Source organism: Megascapheus bottae, chromosome 10 (genome assembly GCF_031878675.1).
Source record: "Megascapheus bottae isolate mThoBot1 chromosome 10, mThoBot2.hap1, whole genome shotgun sequence".
NCBI classification, from domain to species: domain Eukaryota; kingdom Metazoa; phylum Chordata; class Mammalia; order Rodentia; family Geomyidae; genus Megascapheus; species Megascapheus bottae.
This window is the reverse complement of record NC_143518.1, coordinates 40,308,093-40,320,656: the sequence shown is the minus strand read 5'-3', so window position 1 is coordinate 40,320,656 and position 12,564 is coordinate 40,308,093. Positions and strand designations below refer to the sequence as shown.

The following is a 12,564-nucleotide window of genomic DNA, read 5'->3' as shown; positions in this document are numbered from 1 at the left end:
TCGATCTTCATCATTTATGGTTAGGGTATTTCGATTCCTCTCTCCTAATCATTTGAGAAACATATTCTATTATTGTACCATAGAGTAGCACAGCTTTTTCTTCTCATCAGCTAATATTTGTAAGGTATTCAATTTTCACCAATGTGATACAGATGAAAAATATTTCCAGAAAAAACACTTAAGAATTTTCTTTTTTTTGTTCTATCTTTATGCTATTGAACATATCTTAAGGTTTTGTTTGAGTTTTGGCTATGTGTATGTCTTTTCTAGTGTGAGCACTGCTTGCCATGGCCCTGTTCTGATATTTTTCTGGCATACATGCATGTCGATTTTCAAGAGTGAATTTTTTATAGGCTCAAGCACACATTTTATAATTTACACCAACTGACATTTCTTTCTGTCTTGTTTATGTTATTATCTGCTATATGGATTTTAAAGTCTTAAAAATGTATTTACCATTTTTTCTTTTTTCTTTCCTTTTCCTTTATTTCAGTCAAAATAATTTCCTTTCTCAGTGAATTGGAAGTCATAAATATTTTCTTTGAAGTGTGTAATTACAAATATGTATAATGCAATATTTGAAGGACTTGGTAGGGAAAGGAACAACTTCAGTTCTTGAATATATAAGGTCCTATCTCTGCAAGGGGCTGAGAGAAATTTATGAAGTTTGTGCTGCTTCACATGGATGTTCATCCACTGTATGTCCTCCTTATCCCCGGAAGATGTGAGGGGTGAGACAGATGCCCTTGTGGAATATGTGACCTTCAAAACACAAGCTCTGCCAGCAAACTTCTTTTGTTCTACCAAAATGGTACTCTCTCACTTGAATCTAGTAGCCAAGGGTTAGAAATGAGTCAACACGGTGCTATGCCATGCTGCTGACTTGTTGCCTATGGTCAAAGGAATTGACCTTTAGGTATTGCCCTCACTGGAACCTGAGTTAGGGTTGAATGGCATCTCAGTTCATCATCCCAGGAATCTTGGTCTGGACTTCTGAGTACCCTTGTCTGATGCATAGCCAAGGCATTCATATCCTGACTTCTCCCGTAGCTAAGCTGTTGAACAACCTAAGAGCAAACCTCATCCTTGAAGAATATAGGAGGAGATTTCTGTGGGACCCAGCACCACTGCCCCTGTGCACACTTCAGGATCAATCTCATGGGACAGCCTTGAGTCACATGGAAAGGCTATTTGCAAATTCTCAATTGCCACTTGATGTTGATGGGATGACTGTATGCGTGTCCCTGCTTGAAATGCTTGGTGGGAGGGGAGGATGGGAACAAGCATATCACATCCAGAACCTTTGCTCAAGGAATAATCCATCTTATTTCAGAGATAACATCACATTAGAGTAAAAAGGAACACAGATGAAGCAGGAATTAGCTTGCTCAAAGTAGGGTTAGACCATATTAGCTTAAAGAAGGTTGCCCCACTCTTAGTGAAGCACAGAGAATCCTGTAGAAACAAAACAGGGGTGGCTGTTCAGTTTCTTGAATGTAAGGCTGAGTGGTTTAGGCTTTATACTTGAGGAGATTTCATTTAATAGTAACATGATCACAAAACACATATCCCAACTGGACATACTTGAAATAACAGAAGTCTCTGCTCACATACTGAGACAAAAAGCACAAACTTAGACTGTCCCTAGCAAACTGAGATATTTGTAATCATTCTACTAAGCAGCCAGAGGCAAGTATTTTTAGAAAAAGTTAAATGGAAGTAGAGCTACTGGGAAAATCCAGGAAGGTGAGAGGCAGAGAAAGAGCCAAGAAAATACCCAGAAGTACACACATCAAACTATTTGTGTGTACACTCACATTAACACATATTTAATCTCTCCCTATATTATTCACAGACTCCAACACATCTGCATAAAAATATTCACATTTTGCAACTACATGTAAACAGGCCACACTCTTTCCTAAGGACCTGGGTAGTTGTCATTGTTCAAGCTTCCAATGAACTTTAGCTGCTCCTCAGTATATCTTCCACTGCCAAGGGGGAGAGTGATTTTTGTCTCCTTCTTCTGATTTTAATGTGTTTTCTTCTAATTAGTTACTTAGGTTTATGTTGAAATTGAAAATCAACCCAAACCATCTGTAAATGCTTTCTCTCTCTTCATCTACAGAAAGTAGATGTGTTGTCAATTGTGAGACTTAAACTCTGGGCCTGGGCATTGTCCCTGAGTTCTTCAGCTCAACACTACCACCCTACCCCTTGAGCCACAGTGCCACTTCCAGTTTTCTGGTGGTTAATTGGAGATAAGAGTCTTAAGGACGTTAGTGCCCAGGCTGGCTTTGAACCGTGATTCTCAGATCTCAGCCTCCTGAGTAGCTAGGATTACAGATGTGAGTCACCGTGCCCAGCTAACGCTAATTCTTAAAAGGAAATATAAAGGCATCTCATTTTGTAGCTGTTTTCTTATTTTCTTTTATTGACTAGCTCAACACACTTGTTTGTACTTTTTATCATCTGTACTTTATAATTAAAGAAACAAAATGAATTAAAAGCAAGTCAAAGATGGTTCCTACAAAGGTTCTTACAAAACAAAGGAATACATAGAGCTTAGCAGGTCTGTTTGTTTCTTTAAGAACAAAAGATAAAATATTTTGGGGCTACTGTGGCATTTCTATTCCAGCCACTCAACTCTGCTGCTGTAGTGTGAAAAGGACCATAGACAATCAATAAATGTGAAAAGGTCCATAGACAGGGAATGAATATAGCTGAGTTCTAAAAAAAGTAAAGCATTATGGACAAAGGCCTTTGAGTTTTGTACAATGTTTGTGTGTCAGGAAATATTCTTGGATTTGCATTCTCAACAATGCAAGAAAAGCCAAATATTCTTGACTCACAGGGTATAGAAGTTAGCTATGGATGGAGCTTTGAAAATTCTTAGTATTAATAAAGTGACTTAAATTTAAGTGAAAAAGTATACAATCCAGTTCAGGATGCAAAAAGGAAAAGAAAGGTTTTACTGCAATGAGAAGATAATAAAGGAATTGTGAGTTCAGTTTCCCAGAATAAATAAGAGACATTCAAGATTAGCATTAGCTGAGGTGGACTAAGCAGAGCACATGTTAATTTGTCCCCTCACTTATCATTTTTGGTTTCTGCAAGGCCCTATTCCTAGCAAGAGACAGCTTCCCTGAGCATCATGGAAGGGGGCTGGGGAGGAGTGTCCCACCCCTTTTCGTCACAGGATCACGTGGGTGTCCGGAGGCCCCGCCCCCATACCTAGGCCCTGTCTCACAGGCTGGGGCAGAGCCCTACCTACAGCAGGATAAAAGGGCTCAGGGACAGAGCACCTCCATCCACTCACTTGCTGAGGTGCCCAGTGCTCCTGTGCTGCCTGTGATCACAGTAAGTGTCCCACACCACCAGAGGCAGAGGCTTCTCCAGAGGGGTGCCAGGCCAGAGACACAGGGGAGCTGACCATGGTGCTATGGGCTGGGGACATATCATCAGCAGAGGAAAGTTTAGGGAGGGTGGGTGGGTGGGTGGACACAGGAGACTCTGGCACCCATGGGTGACATGAGAGAGAACTGAATGCTTGCACTTGGGGTTCTGGCGAGAACAAATAGTTCCTCAATGACATGGGGATTACCGAAGCCCAGAAAATGGCTGCACTTGACCCCACCTTAGCCTTTGCCTAGCTACAGAGGAAGAACAGGAGCCAAGTCAGGACTGAGGAAACTCTGGGCTGAGGGAACAAACAGCAAGGTCCGGGATTTGCTCACATAATTTCCAGGGTGATTAGGTCACCACTAGGGGGAGAGTGGCCATTCCAAACCCTCAGGCTCAGTGGGCAGTGTGCTAAGGATATCTGAGTTCTGCTCTGACATGGGAGCGAGAGGTGAAGTCCTAACTCTGTAAGGATTTTATCTGCCTGTTTTTCAATGGTGTAAGTTTACTGGCTTACTAATCTCCAAGTTCTTTTACAATATTGACCCGAAGTGGGGGATCACGGCAAGATAGGACAAAAGGGAATGCTTGCATGTTCTCATATATATTTCTAGATAACTTTATTAATTTCCTCTGCCACTTATTACCATGCGACTCAGACATATTTTATAACATAAGTTGATCTCATCTTACTAAGACCAATATAATAGTATATAATAGGTGGCAATTATTTTACCTGATTCCCAAGGGATGACGAAGATGATGATGATGATGATGATGATGATGATGCAGTACATGATAAAGAATTAGAAATAGAACATTATAACATTTTCATAGATGTATAAAAAGTGTTTTGATCATAGTCACCACCCCAGCAACAATCATTCTATTTTTATGGAAGATAAATTCATAGAAAGCTAACTAAAACAAAGGTTTAAACTACTGGAGATGATGTTTTGCTTATATGTAACATTAGCAGGGTTGTAATGAGGATTGTATGTGATTCTCCTTCAGCTCCTGAACCCCTGCCTGCCAACATGTCCTGCCAGCAGAGCCAGCAGCAGTGCCAGCCCCCTCCCAAGTGCACCCCCAAATGCCCTCCCAAGTGCCCCACTCCCAAATGTCCCCCAAAGTGTCCCCCTAAGTGTCCTCAAGTCTCTTCCTGCTGTGGTTCCAGCTCTGGGGGCTGCTGTGGTTCCAGCTCTGGGGGCTGCTGCAGCTCTGGGGGTGGCGGCTGCTGCCTGAGCCACCACAGACCCCGCCGATCTCTCCGACGCAGACACCAGAGCTCTGGCTGCTGTGGCAGCAGTGGTGGCAGTGGCTGCTGTGGCAGCAGTGGTGGCAGTGGCTGTTGTGGCAGCAGTGGTGGCAGCAGTGGTTGTTGTAGCAGTGGTGGCAGCAGCGGTGGCAGCAGCCAGCAGTCTGGAGGCTGCTGTTGACCTGGGCCATGAGGACCTCAGGCAAGCAATGCTGGAGGAACTGAAGTGCAGAAGACCCGCGCCGGCCTGCTTGCTACTCTTCCTCCCTTCTCCTCCTGTGTCCTCCATGCCCTGGGCTGTGGGATCTTGAAATCTTCTTCCTAGGAAAGGTTCTGAATGTCTCCCACTTTTCTAAAGTCCTCATTTTCTTCAGTTTACCACATAATAAAGGCTTCCCTATTGAGCATCACAGACTCGTGCCTGTTTTGTGATGGGTGTCATCCTCATAGGTGTGTCAGCGGCCAGGGCTCAGCCTTGGCCTGGCCAGGACAGAGTCTGGCTCAGGAGCATTGGTTAGGTGGTGGCTGATGTGCATGAGCATGGAGAATAAACTCTAGTCACCGTTTCCTGCACACAAAGAGGGCCAGTCCAATCTGTGTGTGGTCATGGAGGTCTATTATATATGATAATAGACTATGTTTTATTTCACACCTAATTCTCTACCCTGCTTGTAAGAGCTGTGATGATATTTAGAACAGTTAATGTGGTATCAAAACACAGAAACTGCTAACTAGCTTTCTCACTACTATAGAATGTGAACACACACCAGATACCCATGAAATGGAAGCTAGAGGGTTCCTTATCAGATATTTACCCAATGGGCAGAGATTAAATATGAAAAATGAAGGAACTAAACCAACGCAACTAGTTATCTTTCTTTCCTTTATCTTTTATTTTCTCCCATGAATATGTTATTAGAGTACTGACTTCCCCAACTTCAATATAACAATGACTAACAAACACACGAAAATAACTTCATATGTGTGCTGTGTGTGTGTGTGTGTACAGGTTTATATAAACCAGAGTAAAGGCTTGGTGCTGGTGATGTGAGCTCAGGAGGCTGAGATCTGAGGATCCTGGTTCAAAGCCAGCCCAGGCACAAAAGTCCGTGAGACTCTTATTGCCAATTAACCGCCAGAACCCTGGAAATGGAGCTGTGGCTCTAAGTGGTAGAGGGCTACCTTTAGCTGAAGAGCTCAAGCCCCACAACTGAAAAGAAAAACAAACAAACAACAAAAGAAAAACTTCAGAGTAAGTTAACTTAGAAACTCCAAAGGATATCTATTAAAAACAAAGGAAGAAAGTAACAGTTATGGATAAGGATATAGAGGAATGTGAACATTTGTCCATTGATGGAAGGAGTATAGAATGGCATAACATAACAACATACAGTTCTGGTGCTTAACAACATTCCTTTTTTTAATAAAGGATATTTATTTGAATTTAAAAATAAAATAAAATGGCATAATGACATATGTGGTTCCTCAAAAATTGAAGAGGGTTCATATTTTACATGCAAAACAATTGATATTAATATAATCTAGGCTCATAGCAGCATTATTCAGAGCAGGAAAAGGTGGAGGCAATTCATTTGTCCATAAAGAAAATGTGGTAGATATATACAGTGGAGAAATGTACACCTATACCACTTCTAGGATGAACCATAAGCAGTAAAATAAGCCATTGACAAAAATACAAATCCTATCTATGATACTATTAAATATTAACTGAATTTTTATTATAACATAGGAACATTGTTTCATAATTTTTATTTTTAGAGGATTTGTAGAGGAGGGGAAACAGAAAATGTGTACTATATTTGGTGCTAGATCTGGAGCACACAGTAAAGGCAATTACTTCTAGTTAGAGCTCCGCTGTGTTTCCTTCTATTATTCCATGAGAGGCTAAAAATTTGACCCTGTAAAGAGACACTTTAACAAATGGAAATCCTGAGGAGGTCCATGTCTGAAATTCAAGATGGTCATATCGACCTGCCATCTAAGCATCCTAGCTCATCACAAGGCTTAATTCCAGTCTTCCTCATGCATTAGGCTGCTGTGTCATTCCAGCCAGGGAAGGTCAGCTGAGGACCTGGGTACTGCCCTGAACAGAGGCAGAGATGTGGACCACATGGCATCTCAGCCTCATCATCCTACAAGTCAGAGGTTGAGATTCTGAGATCGGTCATTGTGAAAACCCAGGAATCAGTACCTGACAAGCCCCATTACTAAGCAGTTTGGAACAGGCTTGAACAGGAGAACAAATGCTATATCCAGCTGAAGGTCATGTGACCCCACGTTCCTTATTATGCTGTGTCAGAGTATAGATTGCTGTGAGTGTGGCTAAAGGCATATGGAATAGCTATTATGATGTGTAAAGTCAGGACTCATGCTAGTGAGAGACTGTAAAGTCACCAAATACCCTCTGTGTACATAGCCCTGTGATGAGTAAGTATGGGCGTAGAAATATAAAGCCCATACCAACCTTCCAAAGAATTTATGATAGTCTCATCCATGGTATGTCACACGAGAGATTAAAAGAAAATGAGCAGGAAGATATCGGGCTAACAAAGATGATGAAAGAGGATGGAATTGGCCAAAGTAGATTATTTGCATGTATGAAAATAGAACAAAGAAACCTATTGAAATTGTTTGGAAAAGGGAGAAGAACATAGACTTGGAAAAAAATCATATTAAGTGAAGTAAGCCAGACTCAAAGGAACATAGGCTCAATGGTTTCCCTCATTTGTCAAAATCAGTAGAAACCTTGGGCTCTCCTAGTAGAGATTTACAATAGAACAAAACCTAGAAACATAAGGCCAGATAGGATGATGCTAAATGAAAGAACCTCCAGGATATCAAAACAAAAGCCATATAATGAGTGATTGTCGTCCTTAATGTACTATGTTATCTCTCATCTCTTTTGCTGTCTCTTGGTTATCTCATATTTTTACAGTATTTCACCTTGTTATCTGATATATTGTATATATGCTTGATTGGTTATTTGAAATTGGATAGAGAAGGGGGGAAAACAACATGAGTGGCAGGGGGAGGGGGGAGGGAAATGGGGACCATGACATGAGAAAGGGTATCAATGTATGTGAAATAATGCACTTTCTATCTGGTGAATATAATGTAACTCTTCTATTAATTATAATAAAAATATATGGGAAAAAAGAGAGAAGAACATAAGAAGCAATAATGTTGGGTGGGTGGGGTGTTGATAGGAATATATTGTATACATGTGTAAAAATATCATGATAAAATTCTCCTATGAAATAAACACATACTAATAAAAAATAGTCCTGAAATTTCAGATCCCAAACATTCATTACCTATAAGGCCTGTGAGTTTGGAGAAAATTCATGAAAACCTAGGAGATGGAGAAAGGACAAGCAACGAAGCACGAATAAACATATTCATGTGGACATTCTAAAGATTCTTGTTCTTGTCAGCCCCCCCTCCCTTCAGGGATTGATGTGTTCTCACCTGGAGATGTAGACTTACACTCTCTCACAGTCCATCATGTGTCCTCTCCATATGATCGAGAGAACATCAAAATCTCATAGCAAGGCAAAGAGCAAAGCAAATGTGTTTGATGCCTGTTATACTCTCCTTATCTGTTCTACATCTTACTCTTGACCTATATGTGTCCACTTTAGATAAAGAAATAACCATTACAACAAGATACACAGGGGGTCAGGCATGGCAGCACAGGCCCATCATCCCAGCTACTCAGGAAGTAGAGATAGCAGGAAGTAGAGATCTGGGTTTAAGACTAACCAAGAAAAAACTTGAGACTCTGTGTAAAAAGTAAACTGAAAGCTAAAGGATTGGCCTTGAGTTTAATCCTCAGTGTCATTTAACTAAATAAGAACAAAAATGAAAAGAATACATTTAAAAATATATGGAAAGACTGGGCCGGAAGTTTGGCCTAGTGGTAGAGTGCTCACCTAGCATACATGAAGAACTGGGTTTGATTCTTCAGTACCACATACATAGAAAAAAGCCAGAAACGGTGCTGAGGCTCAAGCGGTAGAGCTCTAGCCTTGAGAAAGTCCAAGGACAGTGCTCTGGCTCTGAGCTCAAGCCCAGGACTGGCAAAAAAATATATACATATATTGAAAGAATGATGTGTATTTCAGGAGTACATATATTAAAATTGGAATAATAGAGATTAGCCCAGGCACAAGAATAGCATTCATTGTTGAAAGGGATGGCTTTTATCAAGATACATTGTATTCATAAACTGCCTTGTTGAATGACAACCTCTTTGTACAAGCACTTAAAGAATAAAAAAAAGAAAAATGAGAGTAGCATTCATATTTGTGTAATTTTCCATATTAAAGATATAAAACAAAATTAAAGCTGGGCATTGGTGGCTCACACCTTTTATCCCAGCTACTGAGGAGGCTGAGATATGAGAATTGCAGCTCAGAGCTAGCTCAGGCAGGAAAGCCTATAAGACCCATATCTCTAATTTACCATTGGAAAACCGGAATGGTAATGTGGCTCAGAATGGTGGAATACAAGCCTTGAGCAAAACAAAACAAGACAAAAAACACTCAGAAAAAAAAATAAGGAACTCAGGGACAGTACCCAGACCCTGAGTTCAAGACCCATAACCAACAAAAATGAATGAATAAATTAAATAAAGAAACAAAAGTAAAAGATAAACAAACAAGAGACAAATGAGATAAATTCTCATCAAAAGGAATATGTACTATATTTTTTATTATTAGCCTGAATTAATTGTAGACAACAACGGGCTTTGTTGTGACATGTTATATGCATCTAACATGTAGTTGATCATACCCAGTCACCTACAGTGAATATTTTGCCTTAAGGAGCCATATCTATATTGAATACTTCTCAAGTTAAACATTTTATATGTTGAGTCCATCAGATTCCAATATCTATCACATAACGTGTGTGTGTGTGTGTGTGTGTGTGTGTGTGTGTTGTCTGTCTGTCTGTCTGTCTGTCTGTCTGTCTTTGAATGTATATATTCCTTCAAGAGCTTTTCTCCTTAATTCTCATTGATATTCTGTTATGAAAGTTAAAATGGAAAATTACACAGGTTGAACATCTTTTAACAGTTGTATCTCACATGTCTCTGTTTCAGGGTTGGACCTGTGTAAATGTCCACATATACCCACACAGCACAGTTTTTCAAAGCATGGGGACAGAACTAAACATATATAACAATTATAAGAATGTTTAGCATAGTCCAACCAATACTACCCGGAACATGGATTAGCTTAGGAAGAGATAGAAAATAAAACAGAAGGAACACAGAGATGCTCTCTCCGCAGGTGCTCTTCAAGTAAATCATGTCCGTGATGTCAGGAATCTGCTTCCTCACCTCACATCTAAGTCATAGTCTCACTGGAAGTAGCTGGTGAGCACTGGGTTATGACCATCCACAGACCCATGTGAGCCTCCATGCCTCAGCCCTGTCTCACAGGCTGGGGCAGAGCCCTATACCAGGATAAAAGGGCTCAGCGACAGAGCACCTCCATCCACTCACCAGCTGAGGTGCCCAGTGCTCCTGCGCTGTCTGCGATCACAGTAAGTGTCCAGTGGGACCGGGGACAGGGGCTTCTGCAGAGGAGTGCCAGGCCAGAGCTAGAGGGAAACTGACCAGGGTGCTGGGATGGAGTCCATGTCTTTGGTAGAAGCCAGAAGACGGAGGGCTTGTGAGACACTGGGACGAGGGGAAAGTGTTAAGGAGAACTGGCTGCCAGTGCCTTTGGGTTCTGGAGAGAACAAATTGCTCCACAGTGGAGTGGGACCTTCAGGCAGAGGGGATACTTTGGCACAGAGAGTGGCTCCACTTGGAAAGGCTTGAGGAGAGGGCCCCACCTTTGCAAAGATGTCCCTTCCCCTAGCTTCAGGGGAAGAACTGGAGCCAGCTGAGGGGACCACAGACAACTCTGGGCTTAGGAAACCTGTAGAAGCATGGGTCTGGAATTGCTTCACATACTTTCCAGGATGCTTGGGTCACCATCAGCCTGAGACTTGTGATGCCCTTTGAGTCTCTCCATCAGATGGTGATCTGAGGACATCTTGCTCTGGGCTGGCAGGAGGGGGCCAGGGTTCTAGATCTGAAGGAACTTATGGGGTTATCAGTCTTTGCTTAATGGCAGTGACCTTCCTTTCCTGGTAATTACCAAAATCCTTCAACATATGAACCTATTGAGTAATATCCTTTTGAAAGTAAGAATACAAAAGCATTTTCTTTAAAAAATATTTTATTTTGGGCCGGGGGTTTGGCCTAGTGGTAGAGTGCTTGCCTAGCATGCACGAAGACCCGGGTTCTATTCCTCGGTACCACATACATAGAAAAAAAGCCAGAAGTGGTGTTGAGGCTCAAGTGGTAGAGCTCTAGCTTTGAGAAAGTCCAAGGACAGGGCTCAGGCTGAGCTCTAGCCCAGGACTGGCAAAAAAATATTTTATTTTACTAGACCCGGAATGGTGTTGCACCACTGTAAAATTTCAGTTATTCAGAAAGTGTAATTGATAGGATTGAAGTCTAAGATTAGGCCTAGGTGTGTGTTTAAGTACATGTGTGTAGGTATGTGTATTCCCTCTGAAATACCCCTTAGATTGGAGAATCGCAAAATCTGAAGAGTAGTTGGAGACAATTCTTCATCTCATTATAAGACTTGAACTTCTGGACATGTTTAGTAATATCATTTGGTCTTAGTTTACTACTGTGTTAGAATAGATGGAGTTTCTGATTAGGAAGCAGATGATGACAGTGTGGGCCCCATAATTAGAACTGCATCCGCCTAGGGTTCTTTTGTATTATGTGAAATAATGGATTTCCTTATGACGTGTTCACACATGCACACAGTGTATAATCATCATATTCATGTGCCCCATGGGCCAAACCTTAGAAAACAAAACAGAAGATAAAATTATTAGAAGTTGTGTTTTATTATTGCAAACAATGCTCAGAACAGTAGTGGGAAGAATGGAAAAATGGTTCCTGGGCCCAGAGTTTTACTTGTGTCTGACTCTCCTTCAGCTCCTGAGCCCTTGTCTGCCAACATGTCCTGCCAGCAGAGCCAGCAGCAGTGCCAGCCCCCTCCCAAGTGCGCCCCCAAATGCCCTCCCAAATGCCCCACTCCCAAATGTCCCCCAAAGTGTCCCCCTAAGTGTCCTCCAGCCTCTTCCTGCTGCAGCCTTGGTTCTGGGGGCTGCTGTGGTTCCAGCTCTGGGAGCTGCTGCAGCTCTGGGGGTGGTGGCTGCTGCCTGAGCCACCACAGGCCCCGCCGATCTCTCCGACGCAGACACCAGAGCTCTGGCTGCTGTGGCAGCAGTGGTGGCAGCAGCTGTTGTGGCAGCAGTGGTGGCAGCAGCTGTTGTGGCAGCAGTGGTGGCAGCGGCTGCTGTGGCAGCAGTGGTGGCAGTGGCTGCTGTGGCAGCAGTGGTGGCAGCAGCGGTGGCAGCAGTAGCTGCTGTGGCAGTAGTGGTGGAAGTAGCAAGAAATCTGGAGGCTGCTGCTGATGTGAACCATGAGAACTTCAGACAAGCAATGCTGGAGGAACTGAAGTGTAACCCCTGCCCCGCTCCACTGGGCTTCTATTCTCCATCCCATGACCTCTACATCCTGGGATCTGAGATGCTAAAATGTTCCTGTAGAAGATTGTGATGCTCTCTGCTCCACCAGATACGGAGGCACCCACTTCTTTGTTGCCAAACAATAAAGTCTTTCCTACCAAGCCTCAGCAGACTCTTGCTTGCTTTTGCTTTTTACTCCCCAGATCCATGGTAGCAGGTGAAGCTCAGCCTTGCTCCGGCTGGGAGACATGCCTGAAACAGGAGTGTGGGTCAGGCGACTATTCCTGCATACAACAATATTCCAGTGGGGCTGTTGTCCTCTTATGGGTTCATCT

At 42.4% G+C, this 12,564-nt stretch overlaps 1 protein-coding gene across 1 annotated transcript; it reads left to right on the top strand.

Annotated features, from left to right (window-relative positions):
• The first annotated feature begins 11,716 nt into the window (after positions 1–11,716).
• Positions 11,717–12,175, top strand: LOC150058239 (late cornified envelope protein 1E-like). The gene has a single exon (XM_090341633.1). The coding sequence runs from the start codon at positions 11,717–11,719 to the stop codon at positions 12,173–12,175; it is 459 nt and encodes a 152-aa protein (XP_090197759.1).
• Positions 12,176–12,564: the final 389 nt, after the last annotated feature.

Excerpts from the sequence above, each read along its gene's own strand:
- LOC150058239 (XM_090341633.1), top strand. The coding sequence starts at position 11,717 with ATGTCCTGCCAGCAGAGCCAGCAGCAGTGCCAGCCCCCTCCCAAGTGC.